The 19,235-nt window shown below is 43.8% G+C and overlaps 1 protein-coding gene across 2 annotated transcripts in view; it reads right to left on the bottom strand.

Annotated features, from left to right (window-relative positions):
- Window positions 1-1,058: 1,058 nt before the first annotated feature.
- LOC126184043 (leucine-rich repeat-containing protein 15-like) overlaps window positions 1,059-19,235 on the bottom strand; it is a 76,783-nt gene continuing 58,606 nt past the window's right edge. For both annotated transcript variants that reach the window (XM_049926413.1, XM_049926405.1), the window contains one exon: window positions 1,059-2,858. In XM_049926413.1, the coding sequence (XP_049782370.1) occupies window positions 1,723-2,858 (1,136 nt within the window). In that variant the 3' untranslated portion in view covers window positions 1,059-1,722. The remainder of the gene's footprint in view (window positions 2,859-19,235) is intronic.

Genomic DNA, 19,235 nt, shown 5'->3' on the forward strand with positions numbered 1-19,235 from the left:
AGTAAGTTGTCAATTGAGCTTCGCTGTATAATATACTGTATTAACATCTATTGATATTTAATGTGCCTATAATTGTCTAAATTTTTATTGTTATGGAAAGGTTTACTCACGGCTCCTGCAAGGGAATTCTGCGAAATATTATAGGTTGAAACGCACTGAAATCCTCAACAGTCGGAAGTAGCAGACAATAAATACATCAGCTGTTAAGAATATGGCGGCTATGATGGAGCAAAGATGGACAATGGCGCGCGGATCGTGCACTTGTTGCGGATCAGAATATACATGCTGGTTGTCCATGAACTCGGTCTTCGCTGCCTATTGCTATACTGGGTGACGGCTCTAGCTGTAAAAGAGTGAAAACTTGTGCTTGTAGGCGGCTTATGGCGAACAGAGTGGTCCACGACCAGGAAAATGACCGTTGACAATATAGCCAGAACTCGTGTATATTTTGCTAATAGTCGTGCAGGCAGTTCCACGATTGCCCGAATTTGAAAACGTTATGAGTTCAAAATGTCACGGTATCAAAAGATGATCATAAACAGACGATTTTACAATAGTTTCTGTAATGTCACTATCGTAAAAATAGTCTGCACCCTAGGTAGAGACATTTTATTTTATTTCAGTGAAATATGTCAGTCAAATTCAATTGCAAGACGATTTACCGTTTCTTACCACCTTCGAAGCTCGAAAATTTCTGTAATACTGTGAAGTGGGGTTTTAAATTCTTTACTACATCAAAGTACTGTTATTCTGTTCATTTGAGAAGTTATGTGTATAGAATCATTTCTTTTGTTGTGTGTATAGCTAGTGTGTTGCTTGACATTCCACATTTGTACACTCGGTAGAATCTGAAAGTGTGACTTCTGATTGGCAGAATTTATGTCAATTACCAAAGTATTATATGAGTAGATAACTGTCTGTGTCTAATAGTTATTCTTGATCGTATGGCTAGGGGACCATGCACATACTTACATTGCTGTCCTTCAGAAGCGTAAAGCAGGGACGAGAGATAGAGGACCCAGCTCCGCAAAGGTCACCTTTCATTTACAAAGCCTGTATCTAACTGTTTTATTTCTATCGTTCTTTGATGCACATTGATTTGTCCGCTACACTAAAAAAGTTACCACACATGATGCTTAATTTATATTGTATTTGTAGTGACAAAATAATTTATACATTGTAAATCATTCTAAAAATATAAGTCAGTCCTGTAGTACACAGCAGTACCTTAAAAGAGCAGTTCATATATTATCACAGCCTTTAATTCTGTTATCTCCTTTCACTGTCCTCAATTACTTATTCATTTTATCACTAACGTTTTCGTGATTTTCCCCGCTACGAGTGATCTGATACAGTTTCGTTGCAGTTTACTACACCACTTCTAACAGTTATTTCTGATTTCAAATAAATTCACGTTTCATTTAACGAAGCCTTTCTCACCGCAATTGGGTTCACAAAGGGGACATCAAAAATTAGAGCTTTATAAAAAGTTCTATTTCCAGAGTGGACTCATAGAAAACCGTGCTAAACAGAAGTTTTGAGGAAGTGAACTTTACCTCAGATAACCGTCATTCCAGTGGACGATTGGAGTATTGCATGAATGTCTTTGAATAAACAAAATGCCAGCAACAAGAAGAAAACGTTGCGTCCTTCAATAAGGAAATTGATGGCAACAACATTATCTCGCAGTAGTAATATAAGTGATCCATTTCTCATATTTCGCTAATATGTCATGACGTCATAATCTACAACACTATCATATTCGGAAACTGTGGTGCTGGTTGTTTTGAGGCTAGCAGTTTCAGTCACGTCTTTTTCTGTGCTGCCAGTTTGAGAGGTGTTAATATCAGAGGTAGTATCTACAGTACTGGAAACGGTTATGTCAGCAGCTGCACTGTTGTTAGTATCATTTGTTGTGCTGTAAGTAATCCGCCCAGAGCCTTGTTCACGAAGATTAACTTCGTAATCTGGGTCTAGAAGTGTGTCCGGTTTAGTGCTAGATCCTAAAGGACTGAGACTCCCAGAACCTCCACTTTCTGGACTGGTGTCTGTGTCACCGCTGCTGGTCCCTAACGTATCAGTTTCGGAAGTCCCAAGTGGGTCAAATTGGGAGTTGCTGATATCTGGGGTTGTAGTTTCACTATAAGAAGTACTAAGGCTTTCATTTTCACTACTCCCAATTGTTGAGGTAGCTGTTTCAGAACTGTAGGTCAGAGGGGCACCAGTTTCAGAGCTACTAACTTCGGAGGTAGTGGTATCGAGATCGGAAGAGTCAGAGGCACTAGTTTTACCGCTTCCAATCTCTGGGGTAGGAGTTTCAGGACTGGAAACATACGGGGCATCACTCACATAGACGCTGGTCAATGAAGTGGCCGTTTGAGAGATGTTATTACCAGGTCTCCAATCTACAGCACCAGGTGTTGCACTTTTAGGCAATGGGTCACTAGAAGTTTTATCGAAAGTTGTTGAAGAAGGGCTATGAACAGCACTGGAGGTCGTAGCGCTGCCGGCACTGGACATGATGGAGATGTGACACTGGGAGACGCCTTCTTCGATGACGAGCCGACGGTCGTCATGGTCCTGGTAACACAGCGGTCGCTGCTGGAACCAGCGCAGCTGGCGCACCGAGGCGGCCTCCCTGAGCACTGGCTCCAGCGAGCAGCCGCAGCGCCACCTGTTGCCGTCCAGCCACACTCGCGACGAGCCGAACACTCCAAAGTCCTCGACGGTCTGCAGGTGGTTCTCCCTGAGATCGAGCGATATTGGCCGCTCCGGCAGAGTGCCGGAAGGTGGAACCACGCGCAGTCGGTTGTCTCTGAGCAGCAAGTAGCGCAGAGACGTCGCATTGGTGAACAGTCCTGGAAATACAAGGCGATCGTTGTATGTGAGTGCAGAAAATGAGGAATCAGGAAAATTAGAGGAGCACGATATAATAACGTTTCAAGCTGCTGGGTCGAGAGGTATCAGATGTGTTCGTTCCTCTAGATAAGGACAACTCGATAAGAAACTGTGTTCTTAGGTGTAGCGAAAACTAACTAGGTCATATTGCACTTCAAATTAGTGTGCTTTGTTTCAGTGAAATACATCGTTCAAAATGTCTTCGTGCAGATATACAGGGTGATTCAAAAAGAATACCACAACTTTAGGAATTTAAAACTCTGCAACGACAGAAGGCAGAGCTAAGCACTATCTGTCGGCGAATTATGGGAGCTATAAAGTTTCATTTAGTTGTACATTTGTTCGCTTGAGGCGCTGTTGACTAGGCGTCAGCGTCAGTTGATGCTAAGATGGCGACCGCTCAACAGAAAGCTTTTTGTGTTATTGAGTACGGCAAAAGTGAATCGACGACAGTTGTTCAGCGTGCATTTCGAACGAAGTATGGTGTTAAACCTCCTGATAGGTGGTGTATTAAACGTTGGTATAAACAGTTTACAGAGAATGGGTGTTTGTGCAAAGGGAAAAGTTCTGGACGGCCGAGAACGAGTGATGAAAATGTAGCACGCATCCAGCAAGTATTTGTTCGCAGCCCAGGAAAATCGACTCGCAGAGCTAGCAGAGAGCTGCAAATTCCACAATCAACTGTATGGAGAGTCCTACGAAAAAGGTTAGTTATGAAACCTTATCGTCAACTACCCGAGGCGATGGATCGGCCGCCAGGCAGCCCGTGACAGAGCACTTCATCACTGGCCTCCAAGAAGCCCTGATCTTACCCCCTGCGATTTTTTCTTATGGGGGTATGTTAGGGATATGGTGTTTCGGCCACCTCTCCCAGCCACCATTGATGATTTGAAACGAGAAATAACAGCAGCTATCCAAACTGTTACGCCTGATATGCTACAGAGAGTGTAGAACGAGTTGGAGTATCGGGTTGATATTGCTCGAGTGTCTGGAGGGGGCCATATTGAACATCTCTGAACTTGTTTTTGAGTGAAAAAAAAACCTTTTTAAATACTCTTTGTAATGATGTATAACAGAAGGTTATATTATGTTTTTTTTTCATTAAATACACATTTTTAAAGTTGTGGTATTCTTTTTGAATCACCCTGTATTACGGCTTGCCCTTAAATTTATTGACGTTTTGAAGAAGTAAAGAGCATCAGTACCGACAGCCCTTCCGACGGAGTGTGCCTACGGAATCTTAAAGGTGAGTAACTTAGCGTTATGGTAACAGAAGAAGAGGCGCGAAGTGGAAGGATAGTGAGGTGCGACTGTCACCCTCAAACATGAAGAAGAAATGTGCTCAGCACAAGTATACCATAGGCTCTAAGCATAAATGTGATGTTAGGAGTTTATATAACATTACGAAGAATCTGAGGAAATACTAAGGTTGTGATAGCTTAACAGTTTTAGTTGCACTTCATGGTTAGCAAAGATCGGATAAAACATCGTCTGATGGATTTTCTTTTAAAAAACACAACATCAAATTAATGGTTATGTGTACCACGACATAAATTAGCTATTAGAGAATATTACATTAGATTTACCAACAAAAATTGCATATCGGAATTCAGAGAGGCCGTAGTGCACTCTTGGGCATAAATAAAACGATATCCTCATTCTAGTGGTGTCAGCCATCCTTTACGAGAATGGGATGACCATACACACACACACACACACACACACACACACACACACAGTGCGGAAAATAAAGAAATACGCTTTCAAACAGTCATACTATTATATAGTCTGATAATCTGCGTGTAAATAGGATTTTTAGAGAAATTTTGTGGTACAAACTTCGTTTATAAACACTTCCTTTGCGTGTTCACTTCTTTGAACAAAGTTATTGATAAGTGCGATCTTTATATTACTTACTGTTAAAGAAACAATGTTCATTTTTACTCCGTTTTGTCGACTACTCAACTTTTGAGACTGTGCTGACACACCCAATTGCGACTGAAACTGTTCCGTCCACCAACTGCATCTGTGTGTATTCTGCAGACCTGATCTCGTTTTCCATAAACCTGGCCCCGCTGACACATACGAATATTTGAGCTTCTTTCTGGGCAGCGGATTTCTTAACTTGCATGTGGAAACGTCAAATTGTTTTAATCAATTAGAGAGTTTCTTGAGTGCTAAATATCGGCTACATGTACGGATAGCAAAGAATGAACAATATTGAACAAATCGAAATGAGTCAAGTGATGTGTGATGTTGCAGCAACACTTTATCTCCGCCAACAGTCTCGACTGAAAAACTTTCACTCGATCAGTAGTTGTTGATCATGGGGCTCCATGTTTCAGTACAGTATCTTCCACGATGAATTTGTCTATCTCGGGTGCTTCGGCTATTTTCGAAGCTTTTGTAGCGTAAATAATAATTCACTTATTGCTGCTACTAAGTCAGAAATCGTCCGAGCAGATCAGTCCCATTACGCTGGAAAGACGTTGCGGCTGATGGAATTAAGTCCCTACCAGGTGGTTTCTGAGCAGCCGCCTTCCTTTTCTGGCACTCTCACCAGTGCTGACACTTACGAAGAGAACACTGCAAGTGCCATCACCCGATTTCCCAGGAAATTCGCTCAGTGGAAGAGAGGGCAAAATAAGCGAACACATGTCTCGGCTCATCCGTAGATACTAAACCGTTTCTGGAAAAACAAAGGTCAAAGTTCTCCACGTGTTTTGGAGATCCTTTATGTGTCCTTCGCCCTGCGATATCCACAGATGAAGTGGTGGCACTGTGGTTAGTGTCGCGGCTTCTTAATTTTGCGCCCCGTGTTCGAAACCAAATTATTGTTTTTATTTATTTTACTTTATTTGGATTGTTTTCATTTATTTACCCAAAGTTACTACACAAATGTTTCTTATTAAAATAGGGAACATAAGGGCGTTATTCTAATTGTTAAATTGCAACTGGATTTCACAATAACTGTAAAACATTTATTATACAAGTGTGTATGGTATATTGAGAGGTTTTCAATCTTTTTAAATTGTCATATTCTGATATTAAGTCTCATATCAATTCTTATACACTCATGTTGAGAAACAGCTTGAACAACTAGAGACAGAACGTTCATACACACAAGACAGATACGTTAGCAGGTTCTGTAGAAATGATTCGCATTTGAATCATGTCGCCCCGTGGGTTCAAGGTCAACATCGATATTGCGACGCCACACCACCTACAGGTAAAATGTGCCTGAGGCTTTCCTTGTCGCTATAAACCGAAGGTAATAGATCAGTGTGACTTGAGCAGACGTGCAGGATGCCTCGCAGATGTATGCGCGAACCGTACCGTCAAATAAGTGAGTTTAGAAGAGGGCGTATTATTGGCGTGAGAGACTATGATGCATCCATCCTGAAAATTGCTGCTCTTGTGGGAGAAGTTTTTCGGCAGTGCAACGAGTATGTGCAGAATAGTTCACGGAAGGCTGTAGAACACGACGAGATGATCAGGTCGCACCACACAGACCTTCCCCTGAAAAGATCGACACCTCGCCCGAACGACATTGCAGGACAGATCTACGTCGTCCTCGACTCTGGCGCAACAGTGGAACCGGCTGACACATCGTACACCTTTCAGGGGTGAGAGTCCGACGCCGTTTATTACGCAAGGGTTAACTGTGCGTCGTCCACTGCTCCTCCTACCTGTGACGAGTGTGCAGAAACATGCTAGACGACAGTGGTGTATGGAACGACGTCAGTGTGGGCAGGAATGGCATCAGATAGTGTTTTCGAACGATTCCAGATTCTGTTTGTTTATAAATCATGGCCGCATATTGATTCGCCGCAGACAGGGGAAGCGGACTCATAGTCACTGCTTTCGCACAAGACTTTCAGCACCAACTCTAGGCTTTTTGGAGTGGGGAGCTATTGGATACAACCATAACTGACAGCTGGTGCGTGTCCAAGGCAGTCTGACCAGTGTGACCTACGCGAATGACATCTGCGACCGGTAGCCATATTCTTTCTACATAACACCCCAGATGCCATTTTTCAGTAATACAACGTATGACCACTTGTTGCTGCATGAACACGTGCCTTCCTGGTGTCATAGGATTTCAGCTCTTTGGCCTGGCATGCCAGATCACCAGAATTGTCGCCAATCGAAAATATGTGGGATATGGTGAAACGACGGGTGCAGTGCTGTGACCCAATGCCAAACACCACAGATGAAGTTTGGAACCAGGTGAATGCTGCTATACCACGGAACGCCATTCGCGCATTATACGCTTCGATGCAATCACGCATGGAACAAGTTATCAGGGCCCATGGCAGACCTTGTGGCTACTAGGCAACTGGACACATGGTGAACCGAGGTGACTGAAATACTAATCATTTCTGCAGATCATATTGGTGTACTTGTTCTGTCAATATAAACATCCTGTCTCTAGTCGTTCAAGGTGTTCTGTCTTTTTCTTAACATGAGTGAATTTTATTTACGTGTTTATTCTTCAGAAGAAGCTTGCACAGGATAGAGTAGCATGGAGAGCTGCATCAGACCAATTTCAGGACTGAAGACCACAACAACAACAACAACAATTCTTCAGAAAGTTTTGGCGCATTCCCTTGGATGGTACCGATCGTAGATACATTCCAGACATACGTATTCTGAACACCACGAGCAACGCACGAAGGCGGAAAAGCCACAGTGTCACTTCCTCTTATTAATCTCACTCGGAACAGAAACGTCGTTAACATTGGCGAAGATTTCGCGCATTAGCAATAATTTCTTGGCAACTCATGCATCCCGGATCATTTTTCCGAAAACGAGTTCTTGCAATTGATTATGAATGAAAATACAATATAGGAATTTCACCGGAAACAATTTCGAATTTTTTCTTTTTTTTTCAGTCAGTCATCTGACATGCAATTAGTAAACGAACAAGGAAAGCTTTGTATCAAAATACATTGAAAAACGTTAGTTCAGTAAACTACTACAGACATGGGTATGAAAAACTAAATAAATGTAATAATTGGGTTTCGAACACGGGGCACAAAATTAGTTACCCGCGACGCTAACCACTGCCCCACCATTTCGTCTGAGGATATCACATGGTAAAAGACAGATACAGTGTCTGGAACATACCTCGAAAATTTTGACCGTCGTTTTTCTCAGAGACGGACGAATATTTACAGACAAGTCAAAACACGTTTTCGCTTATTTTAATCGTTCTTCCCCTGAGCAAAGTTTCTGAAAAATCGGATTATGGGACTTCTAAATCTACATCAATACTCTGCAAATTACATTTAAGTGCCTGGAAGAGGGTTCAGTGAACTACCTTCACAAGTCGCTATTATTCCAATCTCGCATAGTGGGCGGAAAGAACGAACACCTATATCTTTCCGTACGAGCTCTGACTTCCCTTATTTTGTCGTGGTGATCGGTTCTCCGTATGTAGGTCGGTATCAGCAAAATACTTTCGTATTTGGAGGAGAAAGTTGGTGATTGGAATTTCGTGACAAGATTCCGTCGCAACGAAAACGACTTTCTTTTAATGATGTCCAGCCCAAATCCTGTATCATTTCAGTGACACTCTCTCCCGTATTTCGCCATAACACAAAACGTACTGCCCTTCATTGAACTTTTTCGATGTCGTCCTTCAGTCCCACCTGATGCGGATTCCACGCCGCAGAGCTTAGCTCCAGAATAGGGTGAACGAGCTTGGTGTAAGCAGTCTCTTTAGTAGACCTGTTACACCTTATAAGTGTTCTACCAATGAATCGCAGTTTTTGATTTGCTCTACCCACAACATTATCTATGTGATAGTTTCAATTTAGGTTATTTGTAACTGCATTTGTTTTTTGTATTGAGTTGAATTGACAGCCTTCAGATTTGTGTGACTTATCGCATAATCGAAATTTAGCTGATTTTTTTTAGTACTCATGTGAATAACTTCACACTTTCCTTTATTCAATGTCAATTGCCACTTTTCGCACCATACAGATATCTTATCTAAATCATTTTGCACTTCTCATCAATTGCGTGGGGACTTTCCTCAGGCCAGAAACGCTGATTACCAAAATCAACGCTATCGCTTTTGACCCCGCCTTATCAGTAAATGAAATTTATATGTAAACAATGGGTCGGCACCACTCGTTTTCAGCAGCCATTGATCGAACTAGAAGATCTCAGTGTTGTAGTCCTAGGGGTTGGAGTCATTGAGGTACCGTCTAGATAAGAAAGAGGTTAGCAACTGCTAACTGTCGCATATGAGGGCCAGTAACAAAATTTTAATCATTGCATCGTAGGAATCCAGCAGCGACCATGAAATTTGATAACGGAGTTGGTGCTTCTCTACATCTTTACCCTTCAAAGTGACAAATTTTCCATAGGGTGGATGACTTTCTTGAGATCTTTCTGGTAGATGTTCACATTTTGGCTGCTCAGGAAACTTCTCATCGCGAAAACACCTGTTCCTCATTGTAGACGTGCCTGCCACGCAATGTTGTCTTTATCCGAGGACAGAGAAAGAGGTCACTATGTACCATTTCACATGTTAGGGCAGTACAGGGATTCTGATAGCCAAAACAAGTATAATGTGTGCTGCGTCCTATAGAGAGCTCTCGTTGAGAAAACAACGCCTTAAACTCCTTCCCCGATGCTTTCTCTTCACAGCCTTCCGTAACTTCGACAGGAAGTTTTGGTTGTATGCCCCTGTGTCAGTTTGCCCCTTACGAGCACAATCTGTTAGTCCAAAAACCACTAAGCATCACCATATCCGACGACGATCTGCGTTTTTATCGGAGTTGGTGATTCCTAAGATTCCCCTGTTTGCTACTTTGTTCCTGGATTACAGCGATACACGCAGCACTCAGTCGTGTTGCCTAGATGGCAAAAATATCGGCTGTGCAGGCCTGCCCCAGCTGTAACCTGCCAAGCTGCCAAGCTTCGGACGTCTTTTTCAGTGGCTGTGTGCAATCGTAGACCTAGCGGAAGGCTGTTTTTGTGATATTCGTAATTTCATCTAACATACTTAAAATGATCCAAGACTCGTTGTCGGTATTCCGATTAACGCTTCGCTTGTGATACACCACTATTTCAGCATCAGGGCCTGCACTTCTCTTGTGGTTCTCGGTTCTCCACGGAGAAATGGTCTGTCACAACGTTCTGCGCTATTCAGAATGTTTGCCAACAGTGGAAGTGTATGCGTCACCTAACCACTGTGACATATGATAGCGCATTGTGGTCGCACACTTCCACCAACTTAGCATCTATTGTTGCAACGTTGATCCCCTTCAAAACGAACTACCGCACTGTACTACACTCTGGCCCAGTGGTTCACAACCTGAGGGGTAAAATGAAATTTTCTGAGGAGTAAAAACTAAACGATTCGATTCTGTTTCAGTCACGAAACTAAATTATTTTCAAAAACTTGTTACTATTATTACAATTTTGCAAGACTCTAATATTGATTATCTACGTCATCAGTAACTACTTTCTCTCAATTAGCGTCATTAATGCGTTGGAGGTTACAGGTTCCTCACGTAGTCCGTCCTCTACACACATACGAGTATGCTGTGATTTGTCTCGTACAATGCTGATAATAAAAGTGAGACACATACGTAGCAAATGATAAATATTTCAAGAAAATGTCTTCTAGCTGTAGATAGTACCTGCAGTAGTCTATAAATTGTTTCATTAATGGCTTCAAAACAGATAAATGAATTAATTAACAGCACGACACGGCAGTAACTACATAAGGGCTATTACAGCGCTGTACACAGGTTTATTATTATTACTATTAGTGACTGTGGTCTGACACAAAGCATCAACAGCCTGAAGACTTCCAATTTCTGCCAGTTCATAAGTAAGGAGTATAGCAGTCAAGTGATTTACGAACAGTAAATATAGTGGACACCTTTTAACTTGGTTGATTTTAAATGGGTTTGTAGGTGCAGGTCAAAGCAAGTGCGGCAATGGAGAGATGTGATGCAGGGGAAGTATGTTTTGTAACAAGTGTCTACCCTCCTTGCGGATGGTTAGCTTTCTTGTCTGAGAAGGATTTGTCGATAGCACTTGCTATGCATAACCAATTCCTCAGTCATTGATTCTAACACACACACAAACTATCACTCATCATTCATCATTTTAAAAATAAAAGTGTCCCTAAAAAAGTCTTTCATTCTACAGTTTAATTAGGTGCTAAAGTTGGTGATAATGTGGGGAAGAGGGGGAGTGGGGCAGAAACGGCAAGGGGTGGGAGTTTTGCATAATGTCTAATTGCGCTCAGGAATAATGGCCTAAGAAGGGTTGGGAACCATTGCTCTAACCCAAGCTTACACAACTGAATCTACAGCACAGTACAACTAGAGGCACACATATGACTGTAGAATAGACTAATGAATACCTAGTCCACTGAGGTACCGAAAGACGTTAAAACAAATGTTTACACTTATCTCACAGCACCAATACAATGACTGTGCGCATTTCCGCAACTAAACTCGTTCAAATCTCTCTTCTGCTCAAGAACTGAATTTTCAAAAAGTACACATTTGCGGATCCATTAATAATAAGCTTGAATTTTTTTGTTCTTTATTAGTACTACCACCTCTCAACAGTCAAATTTACTAATCCACTTTAGGCCTATAATGCCTCATCTTTCCTCGTAACTTAATATGTGAGGCTGGCAAAGCAACACAATGTAGTTAAAGGCACAGATGTGATCAGTCAGTGTGCAGTTACAGTGCCCGGAGACAACATTTGGATGGCTACACGCGGGAAATATTCGTCGGGAAACTGGAAGAAGAAGCGTTGTTTCACGTGCATGGAGAGCATTTCGAACCACAGACACTGCTGCTCGATGGAGAGGAGGTGACCGACGGTCAGCTACAGCAACAAATGATCGCTACTTTGTGAAACAAGCCAGAAGGAATCACCTCAAACAGCGGGTTCCATTGAAAACACATTAACAGGACTGCAAGTCACGTAGTCCAACGTTCTACAGTGGCACGGCGACTGCATGGGGTGGTCGCTTTGCCCGAAGACCAGTACGTTGTATTGTGTTGACACTCACAAATCGGCGCCATCACTGGCGATGATCCCAACAGCATAGTGACTGGACCACCAAGGAATAGGATCACATACTCTTCTTGCATGAGAGCAGATTCAGTGTGAGTCGTGATTCTGAACGTACTCCCATATGGCGAGAGGTGGGAAGACCTTAATGCATCAAGGAACATTGTCCAACATGATTATTTTGACGGTCCAGACGTTAAGCTTTGGGGAGGCATAATTTTGAATTGGCGGACTGACGTCCACATCTTTGAACACGGTACACTCAACTGTCAATGGTTTTGTGGCACTACTCCCTTTCCCTATGTGCGTTTTTGCGGGGAATCATTTGTCCCCCACTTCATTTTTATGCATGACAATGCGAGGGTGACTCGAACAACGCTGTTGGAGGAGATCTTGGAATAAGAGGATTTTGCCTCCCCACTGCTTAAACCCCATGGAGAACGTGTGAGACCCGTTGGGGAGACGTGTTGCAGCACGGCCTCATGCACCAGCGTCCATGCAGTAGTTGTCAACCGCGCTGGTGGAGGAATGAAACACACTACCGCGAAAACTCGATAGCAACCTTGTGATCAGCATGGGAGCATGTTGTAAAGGCATGCACTACCGTAAGTGTTGATCAACCACACTATTAAAAACCACATCTCGCCTTTTGTGATGTCCAGGAAACATCATAAAACGTAGTGCCTTGAGCGTAATTTTTGTCTTTCAATAAAAGTGTCGTCCCTGTTCGTCTCATTGGGCATTTCTTTAAGTAAACTTCTATAGTACACTGAAGAGCCATAGAAACGGGTACACCTGCCCAATATCGTGTAGAGCCCGCGCGAGCGCGCAGAAGCGCCGCTACACTACGTGGCATGGACTCGACTGATGTCTGAAGTAGTGCTGGAGGGAACTGACACCATGAATTCTGGAGGGCTGTCCATAAATCCGTAAGAGTAAGACGGTGGTGGAAATCTGTTCTGAACAGCACGTTGCAAAGCATCCCAGTTATGCTGAGTAATGTTCATGTCTGGAAAGTTTGGTGGCAAGCGTAAGTGTTTTAATTCAGAAAAGTGTTTCTGGAGCCACTCTACAGCAATTCTTGACGTGTGGGGTGTCTCATTGTCCTGCTGGAATTGCCCAAGTCCCTCGGAATGCACAATGGACATCAATGGCTGCAGGTGATCAGACAGGATGCTTATGTACGTGACACCTATCAGAGTCGCATCTAGACGTACGAAGGTCCCGTATCACTCCAACTGCACACGCCCCCCACCACTATAGAGACTCCGCCAGCTTCGACGGTGTCCTGCTGACTTGGTCCATGGATTCATGAGGATGTCTTCATATCTTCACACGTCCATCCGCTCGATACAGTTTGAAATGAGACTCGTCCGACCAAGCAACATGTTTCCAGTCATCAACAGTCCAATTTCGGTGTTGACGGGCTCAGGCGTGGCGTAAAGCTTTGTGCCGTGCAGTCGTCAAGGGTACGCGAGTCGATCTTCGACTGAAAGGTTCTCACGCTGACATTGTTTGATGGCCAAGTACTGAAGTCTGCAGCAGTTTGCAGAACGGTTGCACTTACGTTACGTTGAACGATTCTCTTCAGTTGTCGTTGGTCCCGTTCTTGCGGGATCTTTTTCCGACCACAGCGCTGTCAGAGATTTTATGTTTTACTGGACTAGTGAAATGGTCGTTCGGGAAAATCCGTACATCAGCGCTTCCTCGGAGATGCTGTGTCCCATCGCTCGTGCGCCGACTATAACATCACGTTCAAACTCACTTAATCTTGATCACCTGCCATTGTAGCACCAGTAATCGATCTAAGAACTGCGCCAAACACTGGTTTTCTTACATACGCGTTACCGACCGCAGCGCCGTACTCTGCCTTTTTACATACTCCGTGCCGCGCCTGGTAGCCGAGCGGTCCGGGGCGTCTTGTCACGGTCCACGCGGGTTCCCCCGTCGGAGGTTCGAGTCCTTCCTCGGGCATGGGTGTGTGTCTCGTCCATAGCGTAAGTTGGTTTGATTAAGTAGTGTGTAAGCTTAGGGACCGATACAATCAGCAGTTTGGTCCCATAAGACCATACCACAAATTTCCAAAAAAAAAAAAAAAAATGGTTCAAATGGCTCTGAGCACTATGAGACTTAACTTCTCAGGTCATCAGTCCCCTAGAACTTAGAGGAACTTAAACCTAAGTAACCTAAAGACATGACACACATCCATGCCCGAGGCAGGATTAGAACCTGCGACCGTAGCGGTCGCGCGGCTCCAGACTGTAGCGCCTAGAACCGCTGGGCCACTTCCACCGGCACAAATTTCCAAATTTACATACTCTGTATTTGAATACGCATGCCTATACCAGTTTCTTTGGCGCTTCAGTGTATACTGTAGCATTTCTTTCTACGTATGGTTAAAATTTCAGCGCCCTATGTTAGCTGATAGTGACACTTAATGCGAAAGTTACTTCCGTTGTTAAGTTTCGCACACCACTGTGAGACAGACAAAAGGACGCATCACGAAAGAATTGCACAAACGGGACGGAACACGTTCCACGTACAGACAAACAAATGAACAGAATTCCTGAAAAATTGGATGATTCGAAAGAAAGAGCTTCTCAAACTGAGCAAATCAGTAACGCGTTAGTCTTCGTCTGGCTATTCGGCAAGCAGTCATACGTCTTGCCAATGACTAATATAGCTGTTGGGTGTCCTCCTCCGGTATATCATGCCAATTTTGTCCAATTGGCGCATTATATCCCGAGCTGGTTGGAGGGTCCCTATAATGCTCAAAATGTTCTCAATTTGGGGAGAGATCTGGCGACTTTGCTGTGAAAGACAGGGTTTGGCAAACACATAGACAAGTTGTAGAAGCTCTCGCCGAGTGTTCAAGGGCATTGTCTTCTTGAAATGTAAGCCTAAGATGGCTTGCCATGATGGGCAACAAAACTGGAAGTAGAATATCGTCGCCATACCACTGTGCTGTAAGGGTACCGCAATGAAAACCAAAAGCAGGGTCCCTGTTCCCTGTTGTTTATGAAAAGAAATGCCCTCCCCCTCCTCCGCCCCAGACCATCAGTCTGGTTGTCGGGTCGTATGGCGGGCAACGGCCAGGTCGGTATCCCACCACTAACCAGAGTGTCTCCAGACACGTCCTCAGTCTGAAATCTCGTTGACAGGAGTAGAATTGTGTTCAATGATGAACACCGCTTCGACGTGAGTTCCGATGACCAGCGAAGACGCCAAAGTCTACCTTACCCGTCATGGTCACCGGATCTCTCCCCAATTGAGAACGTTTGGGACATATGGAGAAAGCTCATCAATCATCTCTGGATTCTGATCATCTAACTAACCAATTGGACAGAATTTGACTCGATATCCCCCACGAGGGTATCCAATAACACTATTAATCAATGTCAAGTCGAAAAATTGCTTTCATAAGGGCCACAGGTGAACCAACGCATTACTTACTTGCTCAGTTTGTGAAGTTCTCGCTCTTGAATAAATCATCCAGTTTTTCAGAAATAAGCTTCCATTCTGACATGGAACGACTGCTACACACTTGCTAGGATTTCAGCAGAGATGTCCGAGCAGATAGCAGTATTTAGCCATTGCATATCTTCGGCTGTAGCTAGTATGTCCTAGTAGGCAGCGTCTTTCACCTATCCCCACAGAAAAAAGTCTACAGGTATTAAATGCAGAGAGGACTGGCTAAGGTACGTGTCCTCTGCGTCCAGTTCTATTCAGTGATTTGCAAACAATTTGTGAAGGCATGTGGTAGTACTTCGTGCGCTATGGTCTGGACAGCCATGAAGTTGTTACCACAGAGTCCTTCTGGCCGCAGAGGAACGTCTAGCATCCGTGGAAGGTGGTCTGTTAGGAGGCTACGATACTTGTGCGCGTTCAGTTTTCCGTCTAAGAAACAGGGCCTTTCAACTGATGGTCCACTGTCCCACATCACATGTTTACACTCGATGGACGCTGACATTCCACCTATCGAATCCAATGGGGGTGGTCAACAGACCAATAGTGCATGTTTCGGCGGTTTACCTGGCCATAATTGATAAACGTGGCTTCATCACTAAACAAGATACATGATACATCTGTTCTAAAGCCCATGTACAGAAGTTAACACGTATCTCGTAATCGTTCCCTTGACGCTCTTGATGAATAAAGATGTGATAGGGACGGAACCTATGTTGACCACGAATGCGTACCACACTTGCCTGAATGGTGACACTTCTTCGTCTGATTGCGCGAGAGCTAAAGTGCAACAGCAGCAAGAACATTAAGTTCCCCACCTTATGTCGTCACTCGTTTCCGTTTGTTGTTTAGGTGTTACACTATCACTTTCATGCAACTGGTTGAAAAGGTTGGTAAATAATTGCCGAGATGGTTGACGTCTATTGGGATATCTTGCCGCAGAAGCAGTACAAGAACGAACTACATTCTTCCTATCCTCCCCATACACCATGAGCATGTCGGTTTTTCTGCACTGGTAAATCCCATCGTCCACTCACAACCTACTGCTTAGACTGTCTCACACTAACCGACTAGCAAGTCACAATCCACTGAAGGAACACAGAAACAAGTTGTAAGAAAATATAGCAACATCGTACCTATCAACTATGCAAGCTGAATTGCACTAACAAATGTCGGTGTGGAAACTTTTCACAATACGATATCTCATAAATGACTCGCACTAGACTCCTGCAACAAGCACCACTAACGTTATGATTTACCCTACTGTTAGTTTGATAACGTCAATAGACATTGTTCCACTTCAAGAAGTGTACGTCTGCCAAAATATGCACTTTCTATGTATTATCTTTTTCTTGGTTAACAATACGAAGCCGTGATTACCAACGCATTCTGTGAAACAGAATTGTGAACGGCAGATGGCAGGACTTATAGAGATAAGACATTTGCTGCATGTTAAGTCATTTCAACTTTTATAGCCGCGATGTAGAAACAATATACTTTTAATGCTATTCGAAAACTCCTGCAAACACGAGAACAGTGATATAACGCTTGTTAATTCTGTCAGCTAAGCGTTTTCCAAAATTATCCTAAAAATGTGCTAAAATTGGGAAGCAAAGCGGCCAGAATCTGCTGTTTCGGTGTGAAGACAGCCCAATGGGGATCTCTTGCGAGACGTCGTTATAGGCTGCAAGTTCTTGACCCTGCTTTAGAGGGTCACATAGACATGGGTCACCTGCGTTTTTTTTTTTTCTTAGCTGGATGTACATTTTAACTATAATGATGACTGCCAGACAACGAGAAGCCGCTTCAGAAAATATTTCAGATATGTGTTCATGCTCACGTTTAAGTGTACACCTTTTGTGGAAGCTTGATACAACGGCAAAGCCTGTCAGGGGAGTCCCACTCATCGATGTCTTCATCAGACTAGTCCATTCCGGTTGTCTTGGCCAGCATATTTAGCGCATTTCTAGAATACTTTTGAGCGAAGTTTCAACGTCAATATTACCAACCTATGTGTGACTGCGCTTGTGTTTGCTCGAGTTTTCGAATGGCATTAAAGAAGAGTATATCGTGCGAAGTACACGCTATAGGCAGTGCTGCATGTGACTACCGAGCAACTTAACACAATGACACATCCTTCTGTCCTTCTTCGCAGTGAATAACGCACTCTGCCTTATACGCCGTATAACAGGGGCTCATGCTACCGCTAACCACAGATGAAATTTAGCATGCAGTATTGTTTCTCCAGAATTTTGAGCTCTTTGTACGGCAGACGCGATGATAAACCCACGAACCGTACATGACGTACGTGTTTGCTTACATTTGGTACAACAGAGCGGGCGTTTGTAGAAACTCTTCTACTGACGACGGGACAGTGGTTTATGGCGCTGTTATGTCGATACTATTTGAGCAAGTGCCATACATGTTATGTAGTGGAAGTTCTTTTGGAAGCTTTCTCCAAAAGGCACAGGAAAAGATATATAGTTCCATTACACACAAAAAAAAAAAAAAAAAAAAAAAAAAAAAAAAAAAATGGTTGTTGTCCTGATTCGGCGACTACAAACAATAAAAATTACCTGTGAACGTCATGAAATTCGGCCTATAGCCCGCTATAACTTAGCGGAAACAGCGCATCGATATATTGTGATACTTCGGGTGGTGGCCTTTTTCGCCGACACAGCGCCTGCGGCCCAGCAGCGGGGAGAAAGCCGGACTCCGTAGAGAGAGGTGGAGACGTATTCAGCAAACCCGCACGAAGTAGCCTGGCGGATTCCCTAGCTCCGCTTAAGAAAGGACACACTGCAAAGAGCCTTGCGGATGATGCGAGTGGTGCAGATAACTGAGATTCCGCGGCAGAGAGTAGGATAGAGCACAGACATAAAGCATCAAAAACTCGCGCAGGGAGACGTGCGAAACTAAAGAACTGCGGAAGAAGTCAGCCTGCTTGGAGAACAGTAAGGAAGTTGTATATAATCACGAACGCCAGAACATTCTTAGACAAAGCACAAACATGCGACAGTGGACCTCACGCAGAGGAGATAACTCTCATAAAGAAGCGTTGCATGGCTGCTCTCACACCAACGAAGCAAAGCAGAAAAACTTCAGAACAAAACTCTAGGAACAGTCTTGACAGTGAAAACGTGAAAAAGACGACAATTCTCGAGTCACACGCCAGCCCACACAAGACAGAAAATTTCCATCATATACTGGGAGGCGTGGTCATGTAACCGCGATCATTCATTGGGCGGAACTGCAAATTTAGTTCGCCAATGATAAAAGCCGAGAGGAGAAAAAATTCAGCGAGTCGGTGAGCTTATAGAGTGATGAGAAGAGAAGAGGACAGTCGGGGAGACTGTGCGGAAGCAAGAGGGTACGAGGACTCTTCCATCCGCCGCCTACATTCGCCTCGCGACACCGTGATATCGCAGCCCACGGATACCTGTCAACGGGGAGATTGATCTAGACGCTCGCTACACAGCCGCGTAACACCCATCCCGACCCAGCGCCTGCCGCCGTCATCACCACATGACAAATGATATGAAAAACGATGACATGATTCATTCCCCCCTCCTTCCACTTAATAACTGAGTCATATCCAGGCCATTCTCGACCCTGAGATTCATAACTTTTGGTGTGCAGAAGGTACTAAAATCAATACAGTCATTTCAGTCATAATGTTGTTGTTGTGGTGTTCAGTCCTGAGGCTGGTTTGATGCAGCCCTCCATGCTACTCTATCCTGTGCAAGCTTCTTCATCTCCCAGTACTTACTGCAACCTACATCCTTCTGAATCAGTGTATTCATCTATTGGTC

Source organism: Schistocerca cancellata, chromosome 1, assembly GCF_023864275.1.
Source record: "Schistocerca cancellata isolate TAMUIC-IGC-003103 chromosome 1, iqSchCanc2.1, whole genome shotgun sequence".
Classification (NCBI taxonomy): Eukaryota; Metazoa; Arthropoda; class Insecta; order Orthoptera; family Acrididae; genus Schistocerca; species Schistocerca cancellata.